Source organism: Balaenoptera musculus, chromosome 9 (genome assembly GCF_009873245.2).
Source record: "Balaenoptera musculus isolate JJ_BM4_2016_0621 chromosome 9, mBalMus1.pri.v3, whole genome shotgun sequence".
Classification (NCBI taxonomy): Eukaryota; Metazoa; Chordata; class Mammalia; order Artiodactyla; family Balaenopteridae; genus Balaenoptera; species Balaenoptera musculus.
In genome coordinates, this window is record NC_045793.1 from 107298138 (window position 1) to 107324425 (window position 26288).

At 50.1% G+C, this 26288-nt stretch overlaps 1 protein-coding gene across 2 annotated transcripts; it reads right to left on the minus strand.

Annotated features, from left to right (window-relative positions):
* Positions 1 to 1077: 1077 nt before the first annotated feature.
* Positions 1078 to 25626, minus strand: UPP1 (uridine phosphorylase 1). 2 transcript variants are annotated; one of them, XM_036863701.1, is made up of 8 exons: positions 25539 to 25626; positions 17309 to 17372; positions 8326 to 8440; positions 6546 to 6704; positions 5405 to 5519; positions 2282 to 2491; positions 1902 to 2048; positions 1078 to 1277 (listed from the first exon to the last, which is right to left on the minus strand). In XM_036863701.1, exons 2-8 carry the CDS (start codon positions 17350 to 17352, stop codon positions 1138 to 1140), a joined length of 930 nt encoding a protein of 309 aa, XP_036719596.1. In that variant the 5' UTR covers positions 17353 to 17372; positions 25539 to 25626; the 3' UTR covers positions 1078 to 1137. The 2 variants fall into 2 exon arrangements, with proteins under 2 accessions (XP_036719596.1, XP_036719597.1); XM_036863702.1 differs by lacking the exons at positions 17309 to 17372; positions 25539 to 25626 and adding an exon at positions 8610 to 8729 and having other exon boundaries at positions 1107 to 1277.
* Positions 25627 to 26288: the final 662 nt, after the last annotated feature.

Consider the following 26288-nt stretch of genomic DNA (forward strand, 5'->3'; position numbering starts at 1 on the left):
GGCTGAAAGGAACTACACAGGCCCCTTCTAAACGCCCACGACAGGACGTGAGATCCCTGCTCAGGCCGCAGGTCCCGCCTCTCCTGAGCCACGTGACAGGATGTGAGATGCCTCCTCAGGCTGCAGGTCCCGCCTCTCCTGAGCCACGTGGCCTCTCCTGAGCCACGTGCACCTGGGGAGCCTCCCGAGGCACAGTCTGCTCCCTCCCTCTCACACCGAGACCGAGGTGCCCTCGCCGCAGGATCGGTGCATTTCCGCAGCGCACATTTCACTGATATCTACTCTAGGACAGCCATACGTTACCTTTAAAAACTTTTCTTTTTAAACCATTCTCTCTGGAGGAGACCCTAAAACGAGCAGACGCGCCCCACCCTCGGCGGGGCTCCCAGGCTGGCCCCGAGGGTGGGATTTGTGCCAAAGCTCTCCTTCCCCCGGGAGGTCAAGGCAACTGAGTGCCGTTCCTTTCCTACTTAGTGAATGTCTGTCTGCGCACCCACGTGTGCACGGGGCCTGCGCGTGTGTGGGAACGTGTGTTGTGTGTGCATGTTTGCACGGGGGCGTGTACTGTGTGGGCCCATGTGTGTTTTGTATGTGCGTTTGCACAGGGGCGTGTTCTTTGCGGGCCCATGTGTGTTGTGTGTGCACGTGCGCACGCGTGTGCACAGAGCACGCCACACCAGCGCAGCCGCACCGTCTCTCAGACCTGAACCAGCTCTCCAGCTGTCCCGGTCCTCAGTTCCGGCCCCAGTTCTCTCTGGCCAGGATGGAGGGAGAGGACACGGGGGCACAGATGCAGGGGAGGTGTCAGGCCAGGGCAGACGTGCCTTCTCTCTTAGTGAGTGAAATCTGACAACTATCAGAATTTACAAGTCTGAAAAACCTCCCTAGAAATATTTCAAATACTCAGAGGAACATTCTTAAAGAAAACCCAAATCAGGCTAATGTGGTAGAAATTCTCCCATGAAGCTATAAAAAACAAAAACTCCTGCGTAGTTAATGCAGGATTCTTTGCCTCTGAAACACAATCAGTTCCCTAGACTCTTCTACAAAGGATGCAGGAAGTCATACAGAAGGAGATTGTGGCAATGATTTTATTTGCTGCAAACACCAACGCTCATGTCTGGAGACTTGGGGACCTCAGGCTGCCGCGAGGCACTTCTTGATGAAGTGGGCCACCAGCCGCTGGGGCCGCTTCTGGTACTCGGCCAGCACCTCATGGGGGCTGCTGATCTGGTCACCTTCCAGGCGGTTGAGGAGCGTGACGCACACCACGGCCGCTGCAAAAAGCAAACGCCAGGTCAGGGCAAAGAACGGGATTCTAGCTTAGCTCACAGAGACCAGTGTCCAGGCCTCAAGGGAAGGGGCCGACAGTGGCTTCTGATAGAGAACACGAAAAAGCTGACGGGGCCACACTATCCTGTTCTGTCCTTATCCTTGCCTGCCTTTGTTCCCAGAGATTCCCAAGCAAACCCCAGGACCAGCTCGGGGGCCCTGCACTGTCTTGAAAGGCAAGGTGACGTGACAGCTGCGAGGCAGGAATTCTGGAAGGCAGAGCTGGACTTCGAAGGGTGAGGCCAGGAATTGCGGTGGATTAGCCCCAATTCAGAAATCCAAAGAGCTTTGAAGGCCAGATTCATTGTAGAGTCGGCAGCAAAGCCTGCCCAGAGCCGAAGGGGGGACTTTCTCATCTTTCTGGTCTCTCAGTGGCACGTGAATCCCTGCAGAGACACTGAGGACCCTGCCTTGGATCACGTGACAATCCAAGGCGGTCCGAGCACAGGGGTCCAGAAACACGCCTTGGGGGCAGGGCGGATGCAAGGCCAAGGCTGGCGATGGGCGGGGCCCGGGAGGACGTGGGGGGGGGGTGGGGAGTAGGGGGAGCTGCGGCCTAGGGACCCCACCTCGGAGGCCGCAGGCATTGCATATGGCGGCGAAGACGGACGACTCCATCTCGATGTTGCGGATGCCGGCCTCGTAGGCCGCCCGCAGGTACTCCTGCTTGTCCTTCTCCGAGTAGGAGCAGAGCGCCCCATCCAGGCGGCCTTGCCCTGGGAACGTGGAGAGCCGACGCTAGCCTGGGAGCGCCCACCTCCCATTCCCCCACCCCCCCGGGCACGCAGTAAGCGCCTACTGCATGCCCGCCCCGCCCCCCCGACAGAGATGCTGTCCAGCCCAACGGGCCCCGCCTGTCCTCGACCCACTGGCCCGCAAGGGAATCGGTGCTGAGACGTACGCCCGCAGCGATGCGGAATCCCGGGCGGGAGACCAGCGCGCCCCTCACCTTCGTAGAAGTCCAGGGTGCACATGGTGTTGCCCACGACCGTGGGGAAATCGCCCAGGTCCGTGGAGCACCGCACCAGCTCCTGCACCAGCCGCTCGTCCAGATGCGTGTTCCGGACCACCCGCTTCCCGAGGACAATTTGCTCAAACTCCTGCTTGAAGCAGGCGTCCATCACCTGCCGGGTGATGACCACGGAGCCGGGCTCCAGACCTGCAGGAAGAAGCGGGTGTCCCGGCTGCAAGGGGCGGTCAGGGACGGAAGGGCCCCGTCCACGCACTATAACACTTAAGGGTCAGTCATGCCCTAAAAAGAAATAGGTAAGGATCTCTTTTCAGCACCAGATTTTTTTTTTCCTGAAGGTAAAGTAATGAATGCGTAGACGCTGCAGAAAATACAGAAAAGTGCAAAGAAGAAAGTGAAATTGACGAGCGGCCCATTCCCGCAGATCAGCCTCTTTCAGTCGCTGCTGGAACTGTCTGGGGCTCTCTTTACCAGTATGTGTTCAGCTGGTCCCTGTTTTGTACCTTTTTATTATTTCAGGTTTTGAGTAAGGAACACTGGGGCACCTCAAACCCGGCTCCTGCCGTCACCAGCTCCTGATGCCCTGGCTTCCCTCCAGGACTGACCCACCGGAGGTCCTGCTTCCTGTGCCTCCCTGGGCGTTTCCAAGATTGTACAGACGTTACTCTGCTGCTTGCTCTTTGATCTTATAATAACTTTGCTTGGGATTTGACCAGGAGCCTTTCCTACTACTACACTACTACTTACTTTAATGTGATATTGGTTTTCCTAAACAGTTAGGGAGGAAGAAGAAGCCAGGAGATCTGTCCCAGAGCCCCACGTCGGCCGCTTTCATGAAACATTTGAAAAGGTGGCCAGGGGCTTCCCTGGTGGTGCAGTGGTTAAGAATCCGCCTGCCAGTGCAGGGGACATGGGTTCGAGCCCTGGTCCAGGAGGATCCCACATGCCGCGGAGCAACTAAGCCCGTGCGCCACAACTACTGAGCCTGCGTTCTAGAGACCGTGAGCCACAACTACTGAGCCCGCCTGCCTAGAGCCCGTGCTCCACAAGAGAAGCCATCACAATGAGAAGCCTGCGCACCACAAGGAAGAGTAGCCCCCGCTCACTGCAACTAGAGAAAGCCCACACGCAGAAATGAAGACCTAACATAACCAAAAATAAATTTAAAAAATAATAATAAAGTATAAATTGTGTCTCTAATTTAGTTTAAAAAATAAAAAACGTGGCCAATTGCCAAGCTCTGGCTCTGCTTGCCCCCTGAATGTTCATCTGGACTTTCTCTCCCTTGCTGCTTTGTCCCTGTTCTGGTCAACGTAGACTCTCCTCAGGTGTCTCCCCACACCAAGCGTGGACTTGGAAGAAAGCTCAGATGGTGGCTTTCGTGAATTCATGGGGCCTAGAATTTTCAAGCCACTTCAGACCTCAAATTGGAGGGTGCAGACCCACTCCCAGTGTCAGCTGCTCTTCCTCACACAGGCCCTGCCCTTTTCCGGGATGCCTGTTGGCCATTTCAGAATTCTCACATCTGACAGAAACCCTGGAGTCACCCGGTGCTCCCTCCCGAGTGGCGGCCCATGCCAGCCACCCACTGTTCCTATTTTGGGGTTTGTGGGGACACCATATCACACTTTGTTGTCAGGGGTTTGGGGTCTGGCTCTCTAGTTGATCTCTCCATTTTTATGGGTCAATTTTGGGAGACTCCAACTCCACCCTAATCCCTCCAGAATTCTCTCTCTGATTATTGATTTTAAAATCCCTCCAAAGCAAGAACTCAGGAAGGATTTGCTGGGAGCTCCTCGCCGACGCTGGTGCGATGGGCACAGCCGGGAGTCCATTGGGTCGATGGCATCACAGACTAAGTGTGCACAGCCTGGGAGCTCGCGGTCATTGGAGTGTTTTCCCGAGAACAACTCCTTTCAACTTTGAATTACAATCTGCAAACACGGATGTTATCCATCAATCTGTCTATATAGTGAAAAGAAAAATGAGATAACGTATTGAGAATATTTAGGGCCTACAGCAATCCTCTTTCACAGCGAGAATACCTAAATTTTCAAATTACCATAAATGCAGGGGAGGTCAGGCCTAGGCAGTCAGAAACAAATGCACAGAGGCCAGGCCGATGACAGCAGACCTCCTTCCAGCAGCTCCCAGCTCCTCGGCAGGAGCGAGAATTACTAGAACCCAGTTTTCAGCAGAAAAACCGGCCCAGGGCTTCCCTGGTGGCGCAGTGGTTGAGAATCTGCCTGCCAATGCAGGGGACACGGGTTCGAGCCCTGGTCTGGGAAGATCCCACATGCCGCGGAGCAACTGGGCCCGTGGGCCATAATTACTGAGCCTGCGCGTCTGGAGCCTGTGCTCTGCAACAAGAGAGGCTGCTATGGTGAGAGGCCCGCGCACCGCGATGAAGAGTGGCCCCCACTTGCCACAACTGGAGAAAGCCCTCGCACAGAAAACGAAGACCCAACACAGCCATAAGTAAATAAATAAATTAATTAAAAAAAAAAAATTTAAATAAAAAAAAAAGAAAAACCGGCCCAGAGTTGGGACATCAGAGTAAAACAAGTTTGCCTCAAAGACTTTGGCTGAAAACTCAACATGATTTTTAGCGTTTTACTTTCTCATTGCATCCTCTTCTTTCTTTGTTGGCTTTGCGATGTTAAAAAAATTATGTTGCGAACTGGGGGCTTTTAGGCAACTTAAGGACACTTATCTTAATTTTGTATTGCATCTCTCTCTTCCCCTTTTGACTTTCCTGTAGGTTTTCTCATAAGGTGCTTCACATCCTTGCAGGAATAGAGAGGAGGAGTGAGCAAAGTGAAGGAGAAAGGCAGAGAAAAGAGGGATTAGCAAGAATAAAAAGAGAATCAAGCAAACAAGAAGGCACACGTTGTATAACTCCAAAAGCACAGGTTTTCGGGTGCACGTGGCCTGGTGCCTTTTTGTGCCTATTTCTGGGGTGTGGGTTGGGAGAAGTAGCTGGACCAGAAAAAAAATAACAAAACGCCTGCTGCTGCTGAGCTCTCCTTGAGCACGGCCCAGGGAGGAGCTCTGGGTCCCCACACTGCCCACCCGGGTCCCTGTGGCGCTCTGCACACTAACCTATCCCGCCAGAGGTGCCGATGCGGATGAGGGTGACGCCAGAGCACCGGGCGTGGTACAGCAGCTTGATGAGCTCGTGCAGCATGATGGCGATGGAGGGGATGCCCATCCCGTGCTAGAGCCAGGGAGAAATGCCAGCGTCACGCTCTGGTAGCACCTCTGTGTGTTCTGTGGTACATTGCTAACTGGTGGTGAAGAAGATGAACTTCCTAACGTACATTTAAAAACCATGAACACTTGGGGAAGTGTAAAGGTTTGCACGATGCTGTCGAATGGATGACCCCTTTGACCCACACCACCCGTGGAACAGATGGCAGCTGAGGACCAGAGGGCTGCTGTTGCTAGGTAACAGACAGCTGCTGGCGTGGGAAGCCCCGCGCACGATTTCCCTTTTCTCCACACGCTCTGCCGCAGCCAAACTCTGTAACTGGCTGGTGGCTCCACCTCCGCGGTTCTGCCTGTGCCATTTCCTCCGCCTCCGCATCCCCAAAACCGCCCTTCTTCAGAGGCCCTCCCGGTGCCACGTCTGCCAGGAGCTGCCCCTGCGGCCAAGGACTCTTTGGAGAACGTGTTAGTCCTGCAGTCTTGCTCGTGGGAAGTGCTTCCGTGGATTATCTGGACCTGAATACGTCTTGGCTCTTGGGTGTGTTCCGGGTGGTTGGTGCCACCAGACGTCTCAGCTGCCCAGAGGGGTGGGCCCCCGTCCCAGCCTCAGGGGCAGCCTTACTGTAGGGCAGCACTTCCTCTAAAAATGTTCTCCTCTGCAAAGGGAACCAAGACTGGAAAACGAGAACACCAGAGGTTTCTGTGTTCACCCATTGCTGAATCGCACGTGTGTGAAGTGACACAGGCGGCCGGCGAGGGGGCCACCTGGTGCCCGGCTCTCCTTGTGGCCCTGGTCCAGGCAGAGCACCGCCCTCCTGGCTCTCCAACCTGGGTGCTCACCGTGTGCGCACAGCTGGGTGGGTGTGCGCGTGTGTTTGTACGTGTGTATCTGTCTCTGCTGGAGACGGGCTCCACCACCTCTGCAGCCCATCCCCAGGCTCCCCTCGACTCCTGTTTCCTCTGTCAGGCTGTGTGCAGGGCGGGGATGGGGCCTGCAGAGACAAGGGCTGAGCCCACCACGAGGGCAGGTACTCACGCTGACCAACAGCACCGGGCCCACTTTATATATGGCGTAGCGGTCGGTGCCCTCACAGATGTTGGGATAGTCTGCACCTGGGTGGTCAAGGCCCAGCTCCACGGCCACGTACTTGCTGAAGGCTTTCATCCGGGAAGGGCTTCCCCCAACACACACAAACTGCAGACAGAGAACAGAACCCCCATCAGCACAGGCACTGCACCCCATCTGTACAGCAGGGGTCCTCAAAGTGCCCCCCGCTAGCGGCGGCAGCATCTCCTGGAACTTTCTAGAAATGCAGGTCCCTTCCTTGGCCCCCCTGCATCCGGGGAGCCAGTAATGTGTGTGCTAAGGAGCCCCCCGGTGATTCTGACGCTCCCTCGAGTTTACGAAGCACTGGTTCACGGACTCACAGCTCAGTGCAAGAGGCCCCAACAGTGCAGAGCAATCAGCTCCACACAAGGCAGGACAACCACACCCTCGCCCTCTCCGGGCAGGAAAGCCCAGGTTCCATGCCTGCCCAGGCTCCGTGCATCGTGTGCACAGCAGCCCACTGCACTGGAGAGAGCCTGCGTTTGGAATAAGATGCTGCGGGCCCCTCAGTGTGCAACCAGGGCCCCACAGCCCATCTGTAACATGGGCTTCTAAGCGCTGTGTCGCCGGCCAGCAGAGGCCCAAATGGCCAACCTGTGGGAAGAGCCGGGGGCCAGTGGGGGCTCGGGGAGTCGCAGCCATGCGGTGAGCAGGGGGCTCTCGGAGAAGTAGGACCTTCATCTGCAAAGTGCCGTACGTGAAAGCGTCCAAAGAGAAACAGGTAAATAAGCCCGTCTTAAGGACTCAGTGATCAAATAGTTACTAGTCTCTTAACATAAAAAGGAAAATTCTGTAGCCTAGAAAGAATTACAGGTTAAACTTAAGGAAAGAATGAAAATTGAATGAATTAAGAACACATGGAAAGGAAGGGAAGGGATAAATTGACAGATTGGGATTGACATATACACACTACTGTATATAAAACAGATAACTACCAAGGGCCTACTGTATAGCACAAGGAACTCTACTCAATACTCCATAATGACCTATATGGGAAAAGAATCTAAAAAAGAGTGGATATATGTATATGTATAACTCATTCGCTTTGCTGTACACCTGAAATTAATGCAACACTGTAAATCGACTAGACTCCAATAAAAATTTAAAAACAAAAAAAACAACAACACATGGAAAGTTGTCCCTCGGTTTGAAACGAACAGCGCAAAAGATCTGGGTGGCTGGCAGGACGTAACCTGGTTATGACTTTACGATCGCATGAGGCAGCCCCGGACCTAGGGTCAATGGCTTGTTTCAGTTTTGAATTCTAAACGTTAGCCCACTTTTCCACACGGGGATCAGACACTTTAAAAGTCCTCTGCGAGGATAAGTCAGGACCGAACTAGCTAAACAGATGGATGTGCATCTTAAATGACAGACAGCAGACACATGCGACTGCTCCTCCTGGGTATCCCTCGCTCCCCTAGAAAAGGATTAGTGTCTGCTCCTTTCTAGTCTCTCAGAGAAGCATTAGGAAATTTATTTTACATTGTTTCAATTATAGGAACCAATGCGGCAGTCTTCGTGACAGTTTTTTTTCACTCAATAGTTCATATTCTTGAAAGGTAACAATTTGCAAAAATCCGATAAACATATAACTTCAAGAGCCCGTCCTCTGTCACCTCAGCCCTGTGTGGTGCAGTCTACCTGTGTCACCTGAAAGGGGGGTAATCTTGGGGCAAATGCCCAGAATCAAAAACCCTGCTTTTACCTTCACATCTCCAAACATAGTCGGGAAGTCATGCGTGCCGGTGCTAAGGCTGAAATGGTAGAGGACGTCTTCTTTCATTGCAGCCACGTGGGGATTGCAAAGCTGTACAAAGTCGCTGTCCCAAAACAGGAAAGGAGGCAGTTTAGAGAACCAGCATCCAGGGGCCGGCAGGACCACAGCGGCACCCTGTGCCAGCGAGGTGTATGGGCCACGGAGGGCAGGCCGAGCCCAGCCTGCAGAGGTTCCCACCCTGTCTCCGTTCCTCCCCCTCTCCTTCCCCTCACCCGCTCGTCACACCCAGGGCTCCTTTGGAGGATGATCAGGAAGAACTCAGAAGAGCACCAAAAAGCACAAAGATCAAGGGAATTCCCTGGCGGTCCAGTGGTTAGGATTCCACGTTCTCACTGCCAAGGGCACGGGTTCAATCCCTGGTCGTGGAACTAAGATCCCACAAGCCGAATGGCTCCACCAAAAAAAAAAAAAAAGTACAAAGATCAAAACACCAAATCATCCCATATAAAGCATGTAGGCAGTTGCTACCCAACCCAGGTTCATTCAACATATAAACTTGGCTTCAAGTTAAAAATAATACATTTATCACAGGAAATGTGGATGGATGAGAAGAAAAAAATCGCCTCTAATTCTCCCATCCAGAGATAGCCTTTCCAACCTGAGGCCTTTCATTTTCATTTCCTTGTCTTGTTTCACTAGCCAGCACTTCGCTGGTACAATGTCCAAAGGGAGTAATGAGACAGGACATCTTTTCATTTTGGTTTTTCTCAGTGCGGTTGCTAGAAACTTTGTGTGGCTCACATTATATTTCTCTTGGACAGCACACTCCTGGCCTGCAATAGGGGTCAGCAAACATTTCCCATAAAAGGCCAGATAGTAAATAATTTTTCCTTGCAGTTCATAGGGGCTCTGTTGCCACTTCTCAGCCCTGCTGTTGGCCCATGAAAGTGGCCACAGACAACATGCAAATGAGTGTGGATGTGTTCTAACAAAACTTTATTTACAAATATGATGCCCAGGTCTAGATTGTAACTCCAGCCTTAGACACGCCTCCTTCCACAGCTGTGCCTTCCTGACCCCACTCACAGGCGTGCTGCCAGATGCCAGTGGCACAGAGGGAAGCAGCCATGGGTCCCCAGCAATCAGGACTTTCTGTTTCTTCCTTCAGAGTCACACTTCCCGCCCAGAACCCACGGATCACATTTCCTTCTCAATCTAACTCTGTGAGAAAAAAAACCATACAGGAAGAGAAGTTCTCAGCAGCCTGTGATTTGTAAACACCATGACGTGACTGACCCGGGCCGCCCGCACGTCTTCCTCCACTGTCTCTGGTCCCTGTTCTCTCTGGAGTCCATCGGTCATCGACCGTAGATGCCCAGGCTCCAGACCGAGGGCACCTGCTTCTCTCTCTCCTGCATCTCCTCGCTTCCTTCCTTCGTGCTTCTCACGTTTCCCTCCGATTTCCCTAGAATGGCATCCAAGTTAACTCACAGCCGAACAGTCTCAAAAGGCTGATGTAGAAAAGATGCGAACAAAATATTGAAGAGAGACGGGATCTTTTTCTAAAGGGGAGGGTGCTGGTGGACTGGCCAACACCCTGAGCCCATCACTAAACTGGCAGCAGGACCACCAGCAGACTGTGCTATTGGCACTGGGGCAGGGACGTGAGAGTCTCCCTCAGGAGGGGCAAGCAACCCGCCCAAGCCAGAGTCTGCACTGGACCCAGACCAGTCCTGACCAGGCTTACTCTCCTGGGGCAGGGAGGTCTCTTTCCAAGGGACCAAATCCAGTTGGGACAAACCCCGAGCTTTCCCAGAATGCCTTCTTCATCTCCAGGCCAAGCTGAAATTCTGAAGTCATAACACAGCCAGAGCATCTGAAGCTCCTTTAAAGACAAATATTTTACTGTAATTACGGTTCTTGTTCTCCTTCAGGATGTTACAAACACAGAGTACAAACAGAAGGGCTAACGGCCGAGCATCGGAACTGACAAAACAGAATGTGAAAAAACAACTTTGTGTTATATTTCAAAATAGAAAACGTTTCTTTCCTCTTTCATTCCAGGAAGAGGAGGAGAAGGAAATAGGGTGTAACTGTGAAGACCAACAAGGGTTTTAAAATATGTAAATTGGACACGTAACAGTGAACAGAACAAGTATTTTTGTTACTGAGGTATAGTTAACTTACAGTATTGTATTAGTTTTAGGTCTATAACATAGTGATTCAATTTTTTATAGATTAAACTCCACTTTTTAAAGGATTTTAAAATAACAAGTCAAAGACATATTACTTGGAAAACTATTTTTCTAGTCTACACACGATGTCAAGTGACTTTATCTTGCTTTATTCTGTCACTTTATTCATTTAACAAATATTCATTGAGTACCTACTCTGTAAAAGAAATGGGTGAGATGCAAAATGAATGAAACTCGGCTTCTGATTCCAGGAGTTTATCAGCAGGGAAGGGAAAACACGACTGACCGTTCGACAAACTGGCCCAGACATCTTGCGCCGCATGCTCAAGGGACTGGCAGAGAACGAGGAAGGGGCTCTGGGGCAGGGAGGAGGGGGGCCCTCGGCTGAATGTCACACAAGCACGCCTCAGGCCCTGTGCCAGGCAGAAGGGATGCAGAGATCAGCAGGATGGAAGACATTCAACTGCGGTGGAAACCATGTCATTAGTGGTGGTGCGTGTAAGTCATTCGACATCACAACTGCCACAGAAGCTAGGTTCTACCAGTCCCTGTCGTAAAGGCTCAGGGTCACACCTTTAATAAGAGGCTGTGCTCATGAGCTGGACTTCAGGAGTCCTCACAGGACACGCTGGCCTCTGGAGGGTGGAACATACAAGCTGGTATTGACCATAAAACGATGGAGGGAGGGGAAGATAATGACTAGCCAACGGGGAGGGGTCACTGCTCAGTGGAGCCACGTCCAGGGCACCTGACGCCAGGCCTCCCTTCTCCAGCCTTCATTTCAACCACCCGCTCAGCCAGCCTCCAGGATCCTCAACCCGGGAAGGCGGCGGGGGGGGGGGGGAGCGGCCGGGGGGGCTCGGAAAGTGGGGACAGGGCGTGTTTGCTTGTCAATGATTGAAAGCAACCAGGGAGGGATTCCCTGGTGGTGCAGTGGTTGAGAATCCTCCTGCCAGTGCAGGGGACATGGGTTCGAGCCCTGGTCCGGGAAGATCCCACATGCTGCAGAGCAACTAAGCCCATGCGCCACAACTACTGAGCCTGCACTCTAGAGCCTGTGAGCCACAGCTACTGAAGCCCACGCACCTAGAGCCCATGCTCTGCAACAAGAGAAGCCACCGCAATGAGAAGCATGTGCACCGCAACAAAGAGTAGCCCCCGCTCGCTGCAACTAGAGAAAGCTCATGCGCAGCAACAAAGACCCAACACAGCCAAAAATAAATTTATTAAAAATAAAAAGGAAGCACCAGGGATCCTACTAGTTCAATTAAAAATTCTCTCTACAAGTACTATTCTCAGGGCAGCTCCAAAACTTGAAAATGGACCTCAGAACCCATGGGGAAGGAAAGGGGGGGACAGGTGTCCGTGTGGAATTAGGTGACCCACACGTGCGAGTCTCCAGAGCAGTTCCTGAGGAACCTCCCAGAAGAGAACCAAGGAGCCCTAAGCTGGGTTCCTAGAGGGCAGCATACAGCCCTGGATGTCATCAAGGCGAGAGGCCACCAGAACCAGGAGAGGCCACCGCCCAGGATGGGGTGTCCCAGGGAACCCCAGCAGAGGTGGGTGGGGAGGAAACTGGGAAAAGTAGTGGATTTCAAGTCCATGTAGGAATTGGGATTAAGACATAAAATTCTTGCTTTTCCAGTGATGAAAAAATTTTGTATTTTAGGGCAACAGGAGAACATTTTAAATATAAAATTTTTCTCTGCCTGTTTCCGCCTCCCCCCCACTTTACTGTATATTGTGCATCTGCATTAACCAGACCTCCTTGGGAGATAACCTTCCTTCTTCATCTTGTGAGGGGCCATGACGACCCAGGACCCACTACTCACTTTGTACCTGTAGATCTGGATCGTGTACACTGTCAGCAACACATCATTTAACATACAGCCCTTTGTCTCAAAAAGTTGGAACTGAGGGCCATAGTTAAAGAATTTCTTAAAGCCAGGGAGGATCCTCAAATTTTTTGTGAACGGATTACCAAGATGGGAAGCCACTGGTCTGTGGTCTGACTAAACTGACCAGAGCTGATACTCAGAGCTTGATAGGATTTTTTTTGTGTGTGTGGGGGTGGGGTGTTCTCCCCTAAGCTAAGTGAGGGAAAGTCAAACATTCCAACATAAAAGAATGGACATGTCAGTCCTTTGATACACTGAGAAGGCCACCCAATTCTTTGAGGAATTAAAAACAGCTGCCCTTGTTTTACAAATCTAGTCTTTACAGGACCTGAGGGGTGCCTTTAGAAACATCTCAAAGTTTACCAATCCTTTCACCACTCCAAAATCCTCCCCTGTTTATCTTCAGAGGCTTGTAGGTATTGAGGAAGAAAAAAAAAATCCTGGCCTTAAGGGAACAAAGTCCTCCTAGGAGGAACTTGCCTTTCTCCTTCTATGCCTTTGAGATGCAAATATTCTACCTGATCACCTCCGGGAACGATTATCTCTTTGCAATTCTTCTTCATAAATATTAGTAAAAAGGGTTTGGCCCTCTAGACAGGCAACACTGTTGCATCTGCCAGAAACCCAATCTGAATCCAACTTCTTTTGTAACTGAAGGGATTTCTATTATTGTTCCTGACTCAGGGCTGAAATTGCGGAACTTTGGGAACTATGGGGTCTCTGTCTGTGTGTCTGTATGTGTCTAACTGTATTGTCGATGTGTAGTATTGCCAAAATTAATTTGTTTAAGAGTTCTATTTAATTGGCTTAAAGGAAGTTGGCTGCTACTTATATACATACCTAGAAATATAAAAGAAACTATCTCGAATGAATTTCAGAATCGTGTGAGCTAAGATTGATTTTAATTTCATTAAAATTAATTTTAATGAAAGCAAATGGTTTAATTAATACAGACATGTCTTTACAGTCACCAACATTAAGTATAATACTCTTACTGTACCCAGGTTCACTAGAAATCACATAAGATCTTATTATTCCTGTTACAAAATTTGTCAGCAAGAAAAATGACTTGGTATGCTAAACTTTTAAGTGAATTAAATGGAAATGATGAGAGTTTTGGTGTAAACTCTAAAGGAATAACTATGTTTTAGGAATGTCTGCTTAAAAATAGTCTCTCCAGATTTAGATAACTTGAAACTTTAGAGTTTTGTTAGATTAAGTTAAGTGATTAAATTTTGTTAGATTAAGTTTTGTTAGATTAAGTTAGATTAAGTTAAATGATTCTATCCAGAATTTATTTCCAAATAAGATACTGAAACATTAATTACTGAACATAGGCTTCCTTTTACAGAGAAACTAAAGATATTTAGGACTATTAATAAAAATATATTTGGTGCCACACTAAGACATTTTCTGTTAGGAAAAAAAAACGATATATTTTCTAGAAATGGTAAATAGTATGTATAAGTTTGCTAACGTGTGGCATGCTAATGTTTGGGATGCTAACGTAAAAGTTCGTAATTGCCTACTTGTTAGTTTCTGCTGGATACTAGGTTTTAAGGTTAAGAATTATAATATATATGTAACTAAAGCCACTAAAATAATAAGGGAAACATTTCAGTATGCAAGGAAAGTAGGAGGCATGTTTTCAGCCAAAGAAGGTATGAGGAATGGAAATCATTTTGTTCAAGGGAAAGAAATTAATTCTGTCCTAGAGCTGGATTTTTTCTGCATAATCAATAAAGTAAGTGACAAAAGACAGAACATTATGGAAGGTGTGTGGAAAAGGGAACCCTGAGAAAAGAGTTCTGTGTGTGGTGAGGCTGGGATTGCATTGAATTGAATTAAATACATTTGTTATTAAGAGTAGCTGATGCAAGACTGGAGTTTCATTTTCTCTCTCTGTTGAGAGAGTAAAGTTTTCTTGGAATATTGAGTAGCTTTTGGTAATGGATTGTGTAAGTTTCTTTGCCTTTTAGTGAGCCTTTTAAGTGAGCTGTGTTTGCTTGTGAAATATTTTATTGTCACTTTGGTTAAGTGAATTAAGTATTGTTCCACAGTGACCTATATCCTATTTGACCAAGTGTTTTAAACCTTTATTGATATTTTGACAAACTCCCAAATATCAAATTCTCCCTGAAGTTCTTTTGACCTCTAGCTAACTTGGGGGTTCTTCAGAGAGGACCCCTGAAGCACCTCAGAGAGAGGAATATTAAACTAATTAGGCTTATTTGGTATGTTAAATTACATGGGAAGCATTGTCAAATGAGTGGTGATAAACCTTCTTAGGTTACATTGTATGGGTAAGTATTATTAATATACATACTCTAGAAATTATATGGAGCTCCTAAGAATCTGGTATGTCCTGGTAAATGTTTATAGTCATAATTCTAGTTCTTGTCTTAAAATGTTGTATGTCACAGCAATAACCAAGTTTCTTTGACAATTGCATTGTAATCAGATTTTTAACCTTGCTTTTTTAAGTCTTTTGTCATTTATAGACTGCTTCATCTTCAAAAAGATTCATAGAAAGGACTTTATGGGAATTCCCTGGTGGTCCAGTGGTTAGGACGAGGTGCTTTCACTGCAGGGATCTGGGTTCAATCCCTGGTTGGTGGTTTTGTTTTTTGGGTTTTGTTTTGATTTTTGGCTTTTTTTGCCACGCTGTGCAGCTTGTAGGATCTTAGTTCCCCAATAAGGGATTGAACCTGTGCCCCCTGAAGTGAAAGCGCAGAGTTTTAACCACTGGACCGCCAGGGAATTAATTCCCTGGTTGGTGGTTTTTTAATCTGTTTTCCAGATATAAGGAAACTCTTCCCCTCAAGCTAATTATGACTTACAGCAATTTGGGTAAATTACTCCCTTGTAAGTGGAATTGAGACATTTATCTTTTCTTTCTACCTGATCTCTCCAGAAATTGGGAACTCTGAGGTTCCCAGCAGCTTTATCAGGTAATAAAGTTAATTACCTGATAATTGTTAACTGAGGTCTGTATTTACTGCCTCAGACTCACTTCTCAGATGATTCCTTGTTTCCTATGTTACATTACTGTAGAGTTTGTTTCTGAAACTTATCTCAGTCATCTATCTTCAGATGAAGATCCCACGTGCCATGACCTGCAACCAGGGGATTATGCATACGGGAAAAGATATCAGATAAAGGACTCTTTACAGCCACCTTGGAAGGGACCATATCAGGCCTTCTTAGACTTCCACTAAGACCAAAACTATCAGCACCATGCAAGCTAACATTACCACCAATATCACTAAGTGAGACCATCCTACCTGGCCAATTTAATGACACCTGTTCTGAACTTGGCCATAAATACTCCTTTTCACTAGATGTTAAATATTGGGTAGCTCTTAACAGGACTCAGTAGACCTATGGAAAAGTTTATGGCCTTGGCTTTCCCTGGGTTGGTTAGGAAGATGCATAGTTGCTTTCCCTTGGGCTTAAGTTCACCTGCAGGTATCCTTGAAAACAACCCCTGCCAATCTGCCTTTAATATGAGGACTCTGGGTTTCTATCAGTTTACCAGTGGTATGACCATTTGGCCGAGATATTTGTTAACTCATCTTATGACATATGAAGAATCAAATTTCTTTTCTGAATGATCATCTTCCAAATTTAGTAAAAATACTAGGAAAATGGTTTGGTTTAGGAGGATCTTCACTTAAACGCTTACTAATGACATTAATTTTACTGTCAATTTTGATCACATCTATTGCTCACTATAAATTAATGAACATGCACAAGGTACATGCAAGGTAAATTGGCATAAATTCTACTGGACAACTTGGAATTGACAGTCCTTGCCAGACATCCTACTAATACAACCCCTTAAAAGGAAAGAAACGAGCAGGCTATTAGGTCTGGACATCAAGGGACACGATGGACCCAGGGCAGGTAAGCAACCACCCTAGCATCAAAGGACCAAATATTTGATCACCCAAGGCTTTCTATCAAAAGATTAATGATCAGAAGGGGGAAATTGACAAAAAAGTTCATATTTTAAATTTTAAAACAAGAAAAATTTAAACATAGCATTTCCTTTGCCCATTTGGATCTCCTCCCTTCCCTTTAGTGTGGGTTGTGCATCTGTACTAGCCAGACCTCCTTAGGAGACAGCATTCCTTTTCAATCTCATCAGGGGTCACAACTCCTTAAGAGATAACCTTCCTTCTTAATCTTATGAGGGGCCATAATGACCCATGCCCACTACTCTGTACATGTAGATCTGGACTGTGTAAACTGTCAGTAACACATCATTTGGTATTATTACCCTTTGTCTCAAAAACGTATATAACCATGCTTTGACCTCTTATGGGTGAAGCAATGCTCAGAGCTTTCTGAAAAACTGTCTCCTGAGGTTATAATCCTCAGATTGGCTCAAATAAAATTTTTCCTTTCTTTCTTAGATCAACTACTGAGTAATTTTTTCATCAACACCAGCAATGCACAAATATACATAAAAGAGTGGCCATGTGAATCACATAGTGGAATAATGAAAAACTGCAAAGAAATAAGGAAAGTATTGAAAGGTCAGAACCAAGAGAGAGCTGGGAAAGAAGCAGGGACTGTGACTCAGAAGAGTGTCCAGATGTAAAGAAACCCCACTGGACACAGGTCTGGGCACCGAGCAAGTGCCCAGACGTCCTTGGGAAACAAACATCCCAAGGCTACGAGCGGCGGCCCTGGCACCAGGTGCCAGGGGTCTTCAGCCAGCTCAGCTGTATGCCCACTGAGTGGTCAGTCCTCCAGGCTTCAGGCTCTGACACGAGAACCAAGGTGTCCACGTGTGTCAGCTCTTAGAAAACTGTGTGGCTCAAAGTCATCACAGCGAGCCGGAGCCCAGCAGCATGCAGGTCAGAGCCTTACTTGTGATTTCCAGGTTTCTTTGTTTCAGCCCCTGGGGAGGCCATCTCTCAGCTGAGGCAGGACCCTAGGAGAAAACAGCACAGAGTCTGTTAGAAGTAATAGTCAACATTTTAGGAGCTTATCTGAGCGCACTTCGATTGGAGTCATTGGTCGACAAGGGAGCAGGGGAGCGGCAGACGGAGAGAAGGTGGAAGCAAAGCAAGGACGTGACTGACGGCTGCAGCATGAGGCCCAGGGGGCCTGTGTGATTGGTTGTTCATAGCATTTTGATTTTGTAGCCTGGAGGCATTTACAGCTTAGATTTCAGTTTGCTGACACAGGCTGCCTCGGCATTAGAGCCACCTCAGTCCAATGGGCTCCTCATTTAATTAGTTGAACACTAGTGGATCCCCCCAATAGGAACCAAGGTCACTCGGACCGTCAGCAAGGCCATGCTAACCTGTGGAAGGTCAGTGCCATCAAGAGGAACTCGACACATTTACATCACATACACGTACATATATAAGACCTGGAGGGTTGCTAATTTCAGAGAGGAGCTGGTGGAAATGTGCCCAAAGCAAGCCTGGGTTGGCATCTCCTACTCTGGTAGAAAACCCTTCTTCACTTCCTGGTCCCTCAGCCAAGACTGCCTTGACCTAACAGACCACACCTGGGTGCCTCACACTTCTAGAATTTTAACTTTCCTCCAGCAGGCCTCAAGGACAGCTCAGGGGGCAGAGAGGGGCCCGGCAAAGGCACCAGCTCTTGAGGGCCTGCCATGAAGGGAAGGGAAAGACCTGGGACAGGTAGGGATCAACCCCTGCCCTGGCCCCAACTCCAGAACCAGAGGAAGGGAAAACCATGAGACACAACCGCAGTTCTTACTGGGGCTCAGCCACCAGAGCACTGACCCGACACCAGTCCCTGCAGAGCTGAGCCCAAGCACCTGCTGGGTGAACTCGGTGAGTGGTCTACAGTGGAGCCAGCTCCACCATCCCCAGGCCACGTTCTCAACCTGCTACCTCACCAGCCACTTACCAGAAAACCAGCCCCACAAAGCTAAAACCCAAAGCCCTCTTTTTGGAAAAAAGGATTGATGGTCACTGTTACACAGTTAAATACTGACCATTTTTGGCAAATTCTGAAAACCAAAGAATATTGTCATAGTTAGGTCTGGAGCACAGATTTTCCTGGAGTGCTGCCTTGTCTCTCTTCACCTAGCCTTCATCCTCCCTTAGCATTTATAGGACAATTCTGAGGAAATGTCAGCCGTGAGTCAATTGCAAATTGATTGAACCCAAGGAGGGGGGTTATGGGAACCTCCTCTCTATAGCCAGTGGGTCAGAAGCACAGGTGATAACCTGGACTTGTGATGGGGTCGGTGGGCGGGGAAGGCGAGCACTCTTATGGGACTGAGCCCCTAGCCTTTGGGGTCTGACACTGTCCCCAGGTAGACAGGGCCAGAATTGAGTTGGATTGTAGGACCCCCTGGTGTAGGAGCTGGTGTGGAGAATTGCTTGGCGGTGTGGGGAAAACAAAGTAGAATTGTACTTGGTGATCAGAATCTTAGGTCATAATTTGCCTTTACAGCATCCATCAGACAGACTGATGCAGACAGCCCAGCTTCTGAAGAAGTCTGGCTTCCAGGAAATGCAACCCCCGGCACCTCCACCCTTCAATCAGCAGCCGCTGTCCCTCTGGGATCCACCTCAATGTCTGCAGTAAGTGCAGACGTGCCTTCCGGGGAAGTCAGCCCACAGCCCCATTATCAGCTCTCCCTTGTCCACTGAGAGATGAAGTAGGGCTTGGGGTCACCTCCTCCTGCAATCCGTCCCCTCCAGGCTGCTGGCTCTTCCTCTGGGGGTAGGGGGTGGGGAGCTCAGAAAGAGGAAGAGTTAGAGGCGCCTTCCCACAGGGCAGCAGCTGAATCAGAGATGCACAGTGCACCCCAGAAGGTCCCCAACCCCTATTTTCCAGGAAAGGAAACTCAGCCACAGAGAAGACATCCTGTCTGGTCTTGCAGAGAAAGTGTTACTCTCTAGGCTGGGTGGCTTCTCCTGCCCCTGAACCAGAGAACCCGTTTTCCCTGCCTCGGCCTTGCCCTCTGCTGCCCCAGACCTGGGCTCCTTCCCGAGTCTGCTCGGGGTCTGCTTTCCCTTGTACTCTCAGTGCCGGGTGAGTGCTCCCCTCCAGGCTGTGACCCCGCCCTCCCCCCCACCCCCAAAGCAACTCCTCCTTGGGCCTGGGCCTGATCCTGCGGGCAGCAAGGCTTTACTGAACCAACTCTATGCACACAAAATCGCAGACTTCTTTTGCTATGTTCTAATTGGAAATTTCCCCACTAAATATCTCAACACACTTATAGGTGGAGTGAGCACACAGGCAGGTTGGCCTGGGAGTCCCGGTATAATCGCCAGAGCCACATTTCACTCTCAGAAAGACCTGGGTGTGGAGGATCAATGATACGGCCACCACCCCCCTGCCCACTGAAAAAGGTCAAAGGTGGGGAGGAGGTGAACCTCTCAATTTACTTCCCCTGAGACCAGTTAGAGCAGAAGCGGGAGCCCAAGAGCCACTCCACTCTCACCGGCAGGCTGGTTGCTCACCCAGACTCCCCCTTATTCCAGAGGCCACCAGCGAGGGGAGCGGGCCCCACTGCTGTGAAAGGAGACCCCGGTGATGATTAAGAATAGAGTGATAACCACGCATGCAGGGGCACAGGGCGATGGTGGAATTTCAGAAGAAATTTTCAAGTTAAAAAAAAATGCATAAACTTGTAGGCAAACAAATGACACCAGTCATTCCTGTAAACGGGGAATGCTACCTCCATCAGCCACTGCAGCAACCCCCCCATGGTGCACCCCGAGGGGACTCAGGATGGAGAAAAGCAGGACACTGGCCCTAGGTAGTGAAGATGCACATCAAAGGAATGATTTCCATGAGCCCAGACTCTTGCATCTTCCTATACACAGAAAAGCACTGAAATCATTGAGATGCCTGCTTTTCTGATTAGTAGTAATCTTTTAATTACATGTTTGTTTGTTTTTCAGCAAAACCCTCTCTATATCCTGGCTCCCCCCTTACCTCTTGGGAGCAGTCCCTCAGAGCTCTCTGCGAGGCTGTATGCTGGGCTAGTCCTCAGTAAGGCCACTGCATAAAACATACTTCCCAAATTTTAGGTTGTGCATTTTTTTTTCAGTCAACAAGCTGCACTATTTTTTCCAACCGTCAAAGGAATCAGGAAACAGGCCCAGGGGATGCTGCAGTCCCTTTACCAACGAGGCCAAAGTTTGGTCCACTGGGGTTTAACACGGAGAGCAGGAGTTCCCCAGGGTCCACTGCAGTCTGTTCAACTCCGGGTCACAACTTAAGGCCTGGACAAACACTCGTGGGGGGATGCCCCACCGTCTGCTCTGCACGCAGAGGCCCGGGGCGGGCACTGTCCAGCACTGCAGTGTAACTAGGAGAGGTCATTCATAGGTGAGCTCATTCAGAGAATTTAGGGAATGTTTCTGACAACCGCTTTTTCAATTGCTGTACTGAATTCATGTTATCATGCGCCTGGACCTGTTTCCTCCAACAGATAATATGTATGTGCATTTCCTAAGGACACACGCTTGACATCATACAGCGGACTTCCAGCCTGGACGTCATCCCAGGTCGAAACCTGTGGCGCAGCCACTTCATTTCGTCCGTGGCCGAGAAAATCCAGCTTGCCAAACCCCATCATTGAATTAGCGCCGCAGCGCTGTCCAACCAGGAAAGACTCAATGTGGTTGGTCTGCCCCGCCTCAGCCCCTGCAGCTGTGGATGGAGCTGCAACACCAGGGGGATTCGGGCACTTGCCTGGTACCTTTAGTTCACCTTTTTAGTAACTTAATGCCTTTCTATTTAAGTATTATGTGTAAGATAGCAGAAAGTGCTAAGCATTGCACACATCAGTCATCCAATGTGTAAAATCACCAACAGGCAGCTGTCCCGGCTCCTCAGGGTGCACCTATTCAGGTTAGAATCCGCACCCGCTGTGGTGTGTGTGATCTGAAGAGAGATGAGAAAGACCCAGGACTCTGAGAAGCTGGAGTCCACTGCAGCAAACATGAGTGACCATGAGCTCCAATGCAGGTCGGCTGAGGGAGAGCCACGGAAAGGTGCAAACAGCGCCCGGAGGTCTATCTAGCTCAGCGTGAGGAATGGGTTGTTTCTTAGTGGTCCCTGACTAGGAATAGCCAGGAAAAGATGCGGCAGAGAGAGGACAGGACTGACGGTATTTACAACAAGGAGACGTGAAAGCCCACGAGATGTGTGGAGGGTGCAGAAGAAACAGCTCAGCCAGCCCAGCATGGGGAGATGGGATTCGGGCACTGGTTAGGGGCCAGGTGCCCAGACAGCCACGTGTCGCCACCGACAACATGACACCGTCCTGGGGGCGACCGGGGGACTCGGAAAACTTGGAAGCAGGGAATGACAGTCAGAGGTTTGTATATTGGATCCACACAAAGGGCTCCAGAATAAGCCACTGTCACATAACAACTGTTCTGAGCTGAAGACTTTGAGTTCCCGAAAGCCCGTACCTGCCTGAACCTAGAGACTTCCAAACATGTCACGACCCCTCCTAGGAAAAAACTCTTTTCTCTGAAAAAAACCCAAACAGATATTGTCCTATCTTATATCTCATCTCTTTTTCTAAGAGGCCATTTGTCTCTCCGAAGTCCTCTGTGTTTCCCTAAGTGCCCTTTTGGTCCCACCCCCTTCTGTCATTTTCTCTCCCAGAAGTGCCTCTCTGACTCTCCCCACCCCCTTTTAAGATGGTATATAAGCCCCAAATTCTAACTACCTCCTGAAATCACATTTTTCTCTGAACTCTCCCATACACACGTAAATAAAAATCTCTTTTCTCTTGCTAATCTGTCTTTTGTCTTTTTAATTTGAAGTCCCCCAAGAAATGAATCTAAGAGAATAGAAGTTTTTCCTCCCTGCAGTTGGATTTGAGGGGCACACAGCGTGAGCAGAGATGCAATCAGAACAGGAAGGTGTGGCACCTTCCGCATCCAGGAGGCGACTCCAAAGGGCTGGAAGGTGGTATCAGGGTGAGGCTGCCAGGGATGCCTGTGTCAAGTGGGAGGACAGGGAAGGAAGGCCACAGTGTGATGTACCAAGAAAGGGGTGAGGTTGGACGTTTCGTCAGAGGCACTGGGTTCGTGCACAAGGTGCCTGCAGCCATCACCCGAGGCAGAAATCCTGGGGGATACAGGGCCGGTAGGAACTAGGGGCCTGGGGCCGAGTCCAGTACTAGAGAAGCATGGACTTTCCACTCTGTCTTTCAGGGGGCAGCAGGGTCCCAGGTGAGCCCTGGTCCAGAAACAGGGCTTCCAGAATAACTGATGGCTTTCCCACAGCCTGGCCGACCGGTGGCGTGAGATCCTGCTCCTGAGGACAATGCTGACCTGGAGCCTGTCTTAGAAAACATTGCTTCTAACACTGTCCCAAGGGCCGCCGGTGTCCTAAAGGTGTCTCCTCTCACCTTCCAGGACCCCATGTTCTCTAAACAGGAGGGTTTCACTAGATTCCGGCCCGGAGGTGCCACCTCCCAGAGAACTCCGATCCTGGCTCTGGGGTCTCAGGCTCCTCGACTGTTAGGGGACCCTATGGTCCCACTGCCTGGGGCGCTGAGCCAATGAACACACCAGGTGCTTCTGATTAAAGCAGGAGCGTTTACTGCTGGTAACAAGTAAGGAGACAGGGAGCTAGCCATCCAAGCACCGTCTCCCCAGCAGCAGGATGGGGACGCTTTAAGCCAAGGGCACATGCGTACTTATGAAAGGGCACATGTGACCTTCCGTGTAGGCGGGAGCTCTGGACGCCCTTGCCCAGTGGACAACATGCTCCAACACACAGTGCATGTGCAAACATGGCGGCAATCCCACCCTTGGGGCAGAGATTTTAGCGTTAAAAAGAGGCAAAGATCACTCTAGGTTGACAAAATCCAGGCACCTGATTGAGTAAATCACGTGGGTCCCAAAGGTCAGCATCACCATCCCTTGGGCACCAGTTAATCTGGTGGTTGGGTGCTTAAAGGGGTTTGGATCCTGCAAAACAGCTCAAGAATGTGCTTCAGGCCGATCTTTACCTTTGAAACAGAACTGGGAGTCTTTATGACTGATTTCTTGTCTTTGCTATGGTGACTTCTCTTGCCTGAGAACAGTTGGTTGTTCCTGAACTATTTGTTCTTTTTAAAATCATTAATTACTGAGAACTACTCTTTGTTTCCACCTGAGACACAGGAGGCCATCGCTCATCTTCCTCCCAACCACCATTGAAGGGAACACAGAGGGTTCCGAAGTTCGCACTCTAGCTCTTAATATGGGCCTGTCTGCGCCCGTTACAATTTCTCCGTTGCCCGTTCTACTCCCATGGGACATGACATTTTCTGGTTTGACCCCACCCCTTCCTTACTTAAGATTGTCTCAGCAACACTACCTTTGCAAAATCAAAACGCCCTCCAGTTGGTTTTGTTTTTCTTGTTTTGTTTTTGTTGTTGTTCTGTTTTATTCTAGTTTTAACCCACTAAACCAAATTCAGATAGGTGGGTTACTTTGGCATATAGCTAAGTGTGTAAACGTTTATAACATTTTTTTTTTAATGAACGTATTTCAAAAGCGAATGTGTGTGTGTATATGGGAGAAAGGGAGAGAGAGAAGGGGACAGGGAGGAAGGGAAAGAAATGTTCAGGGTTTACCTTTAAGAAGTGGGAAAAGCTGGAAGTTTCACTTTTTGCTATATGTTAGTTTTGGTTCCTTTTTTTTTTAACAATGAGTTTGTATTAATTTTATGATTAATGAAAAAGTCCACTTGGACAAAAGCCAATGTAAAGAAAAATTACTTTGTCTGTTTCAACTAAAGTGTTACTTCAGTGCCCACCAGGGCTGAAAGTCCTAGAAAAGAATATAATTCATGCCTGATAAACCTGGCTGAATTGAGGAGTCTAGTAGAGAGACAACTAGAAGGTCAGTTTGGCCTCTGAAAAGGGAAAAAAGTCATGGAAGACTGGCTGAGAAGTGGGAGAATGGAGCGCAGTGCTGAGAGCCTGGCAGAGTGAAAGCAGACAGGATGGGAGGGGTTGGCAGGGTGGGAAACCCAGATGGAGACAGTCTTTCTATTCAGGGAAATAGCAAGTCTTTTAAAAGCCAAGGTCACAGCCAACGAATAGAACCAAAGGTCTCTTTGACCCGGAAAACAGAAGTGGGGAAAGATGGGCCAAAGTGAGGCCAGGCTAGTCAGGGCAAGGTGGCAGAGAGGCGGACGGAAGGGCGGAAAACAGCCGAGGGGAGTGCAGAGCGCAGGGTCGCCACGCCAGGAGCCGGCCTCGCAGGCCTTCCAGGAAATGGCCCCTTTCTAACCTGGATTTCAGACGGGGTTGCTCTGCAATTCACCATCGGCGGGGAGCCGCCCAGGGCAGGGCCGACCTCTGGCGAGGAGGGCCAAAGACCGCCAGTCCTGGAGGTGGGGCGGTGGGGACAGGGAAGCTGCGGGCCGGTGACCTTGAGTCCCCGGGTCACGCCCCGACCCCGGAGCCGGCGAGGCTGCCCCAGGTGCCAGTCTTAAGAACAGCCTGCTGCGTACAAGAGCGGCAGAGGGACCCGCTCCCCGGTGCAAATCATATTTGTGTCAGATACTCTGTGACTGAAGTTTCTCTTTTGACCTGCCGGACACCTCGACGCCAATATTTTACGCTGTGACACTTTGTTCTCTGTTGGCTCAAGGAGCACACCTGAGTCCATTTGAACTCTGCAAGTCCGGTAACGATCATTCTCCAAAACGTAATTTCCCCTCTCCCCCCACGAGAAGGGGACGTTCCAAGTGCTCCCGATTCCCTTACCGCTCAATTTGGACTGAGGAAGAGCTGTCCAGCTCCGCCACGCGCGAATCGCCTCCTCCAGGTGGACCTAGCATCCGGACGGCGCCCTCCCGGCACACCCTCCCCGCGCCCCCTCCCCGCACCCCCTCCCGTCACACCCTCCCCGCGCCCCCTCCCCGCACACCCTCTCGCACCCCCTCCCGGCACATCCTCCCCGCGCGCCCTCCCGTCACATCCTCCCCGCACATCTCCCCGCGCGCCCTCCCGGCACATCCTCCCCACGCCCCCTCCCCGCGCGCCCTCCGCGCACATCCTCCCCGCGCCCCCTCCCCGCGCGCCCTCCGCGCACAGCCTCCCCGCAGATGGCCCCGCGTCCGCGAGCCCGAGTCGCCTCACCGGCAGGTCGGTGCTTCCCAAAAACAGGGCGCTGGCAGCAGACGCTTCCCGCGCAGGGACCGCCAGGGGCTGCGCCCGACGCGTGCCGAGAGCTACCGGCGAGCGAGTGGAGTACGGCCGCCCGGGGGTCCACCCCGGCCCGCCAGCCCCTCCTCCCCTCCCGGGGCCCCTCCCCTCCCGGCGCCCCCGCCCCACCCCAGCCTGGTTTCTTGTTCCGCAACGGGCGGCGGCGGGTGACCAGCAGGTTTCTCAAGAAACCAGTTGCCCCGCCCACGACACCTCCCTGCGGCTTCCTCCCCGCCTGACAGCAGAGACGTGGGGGACAGAGATGACTGCCCGAGGTCACCGCTCATGCCAGAGCCGTTTTCCACGAGCTTTCTGCCCCATTGCTTTCACTCTAAACCATTAACTGGTGCTGTCTGTAGTGAATTTTCCCTCATGTGAAATTACCCTGGTGCCCTTGGCCGTGCTGCGTGCTGGCCGGTGACTTTCTGAACATATCCCTCAGATGGGAACAATGCCCATTGCTGCAGGGGTCGACGAGGGTCAGATGAGATACAAAAGCCTGTTATGATTTTTTTTTTTTTATGTATTTATTTTTGGCTGCGTTGGGTCTTCATTGCTGCCCGCGGGCTTTCTCTAGTTGCCGCGAGCCGGGGCTGCTCTTCGTTGTGGTGCACGGGCTTCTCACTGCGGTGGCTTCTCTTGTTGTGGAGCACGGGCTCTAGGCACACAGGCTTCAGTAGTTGC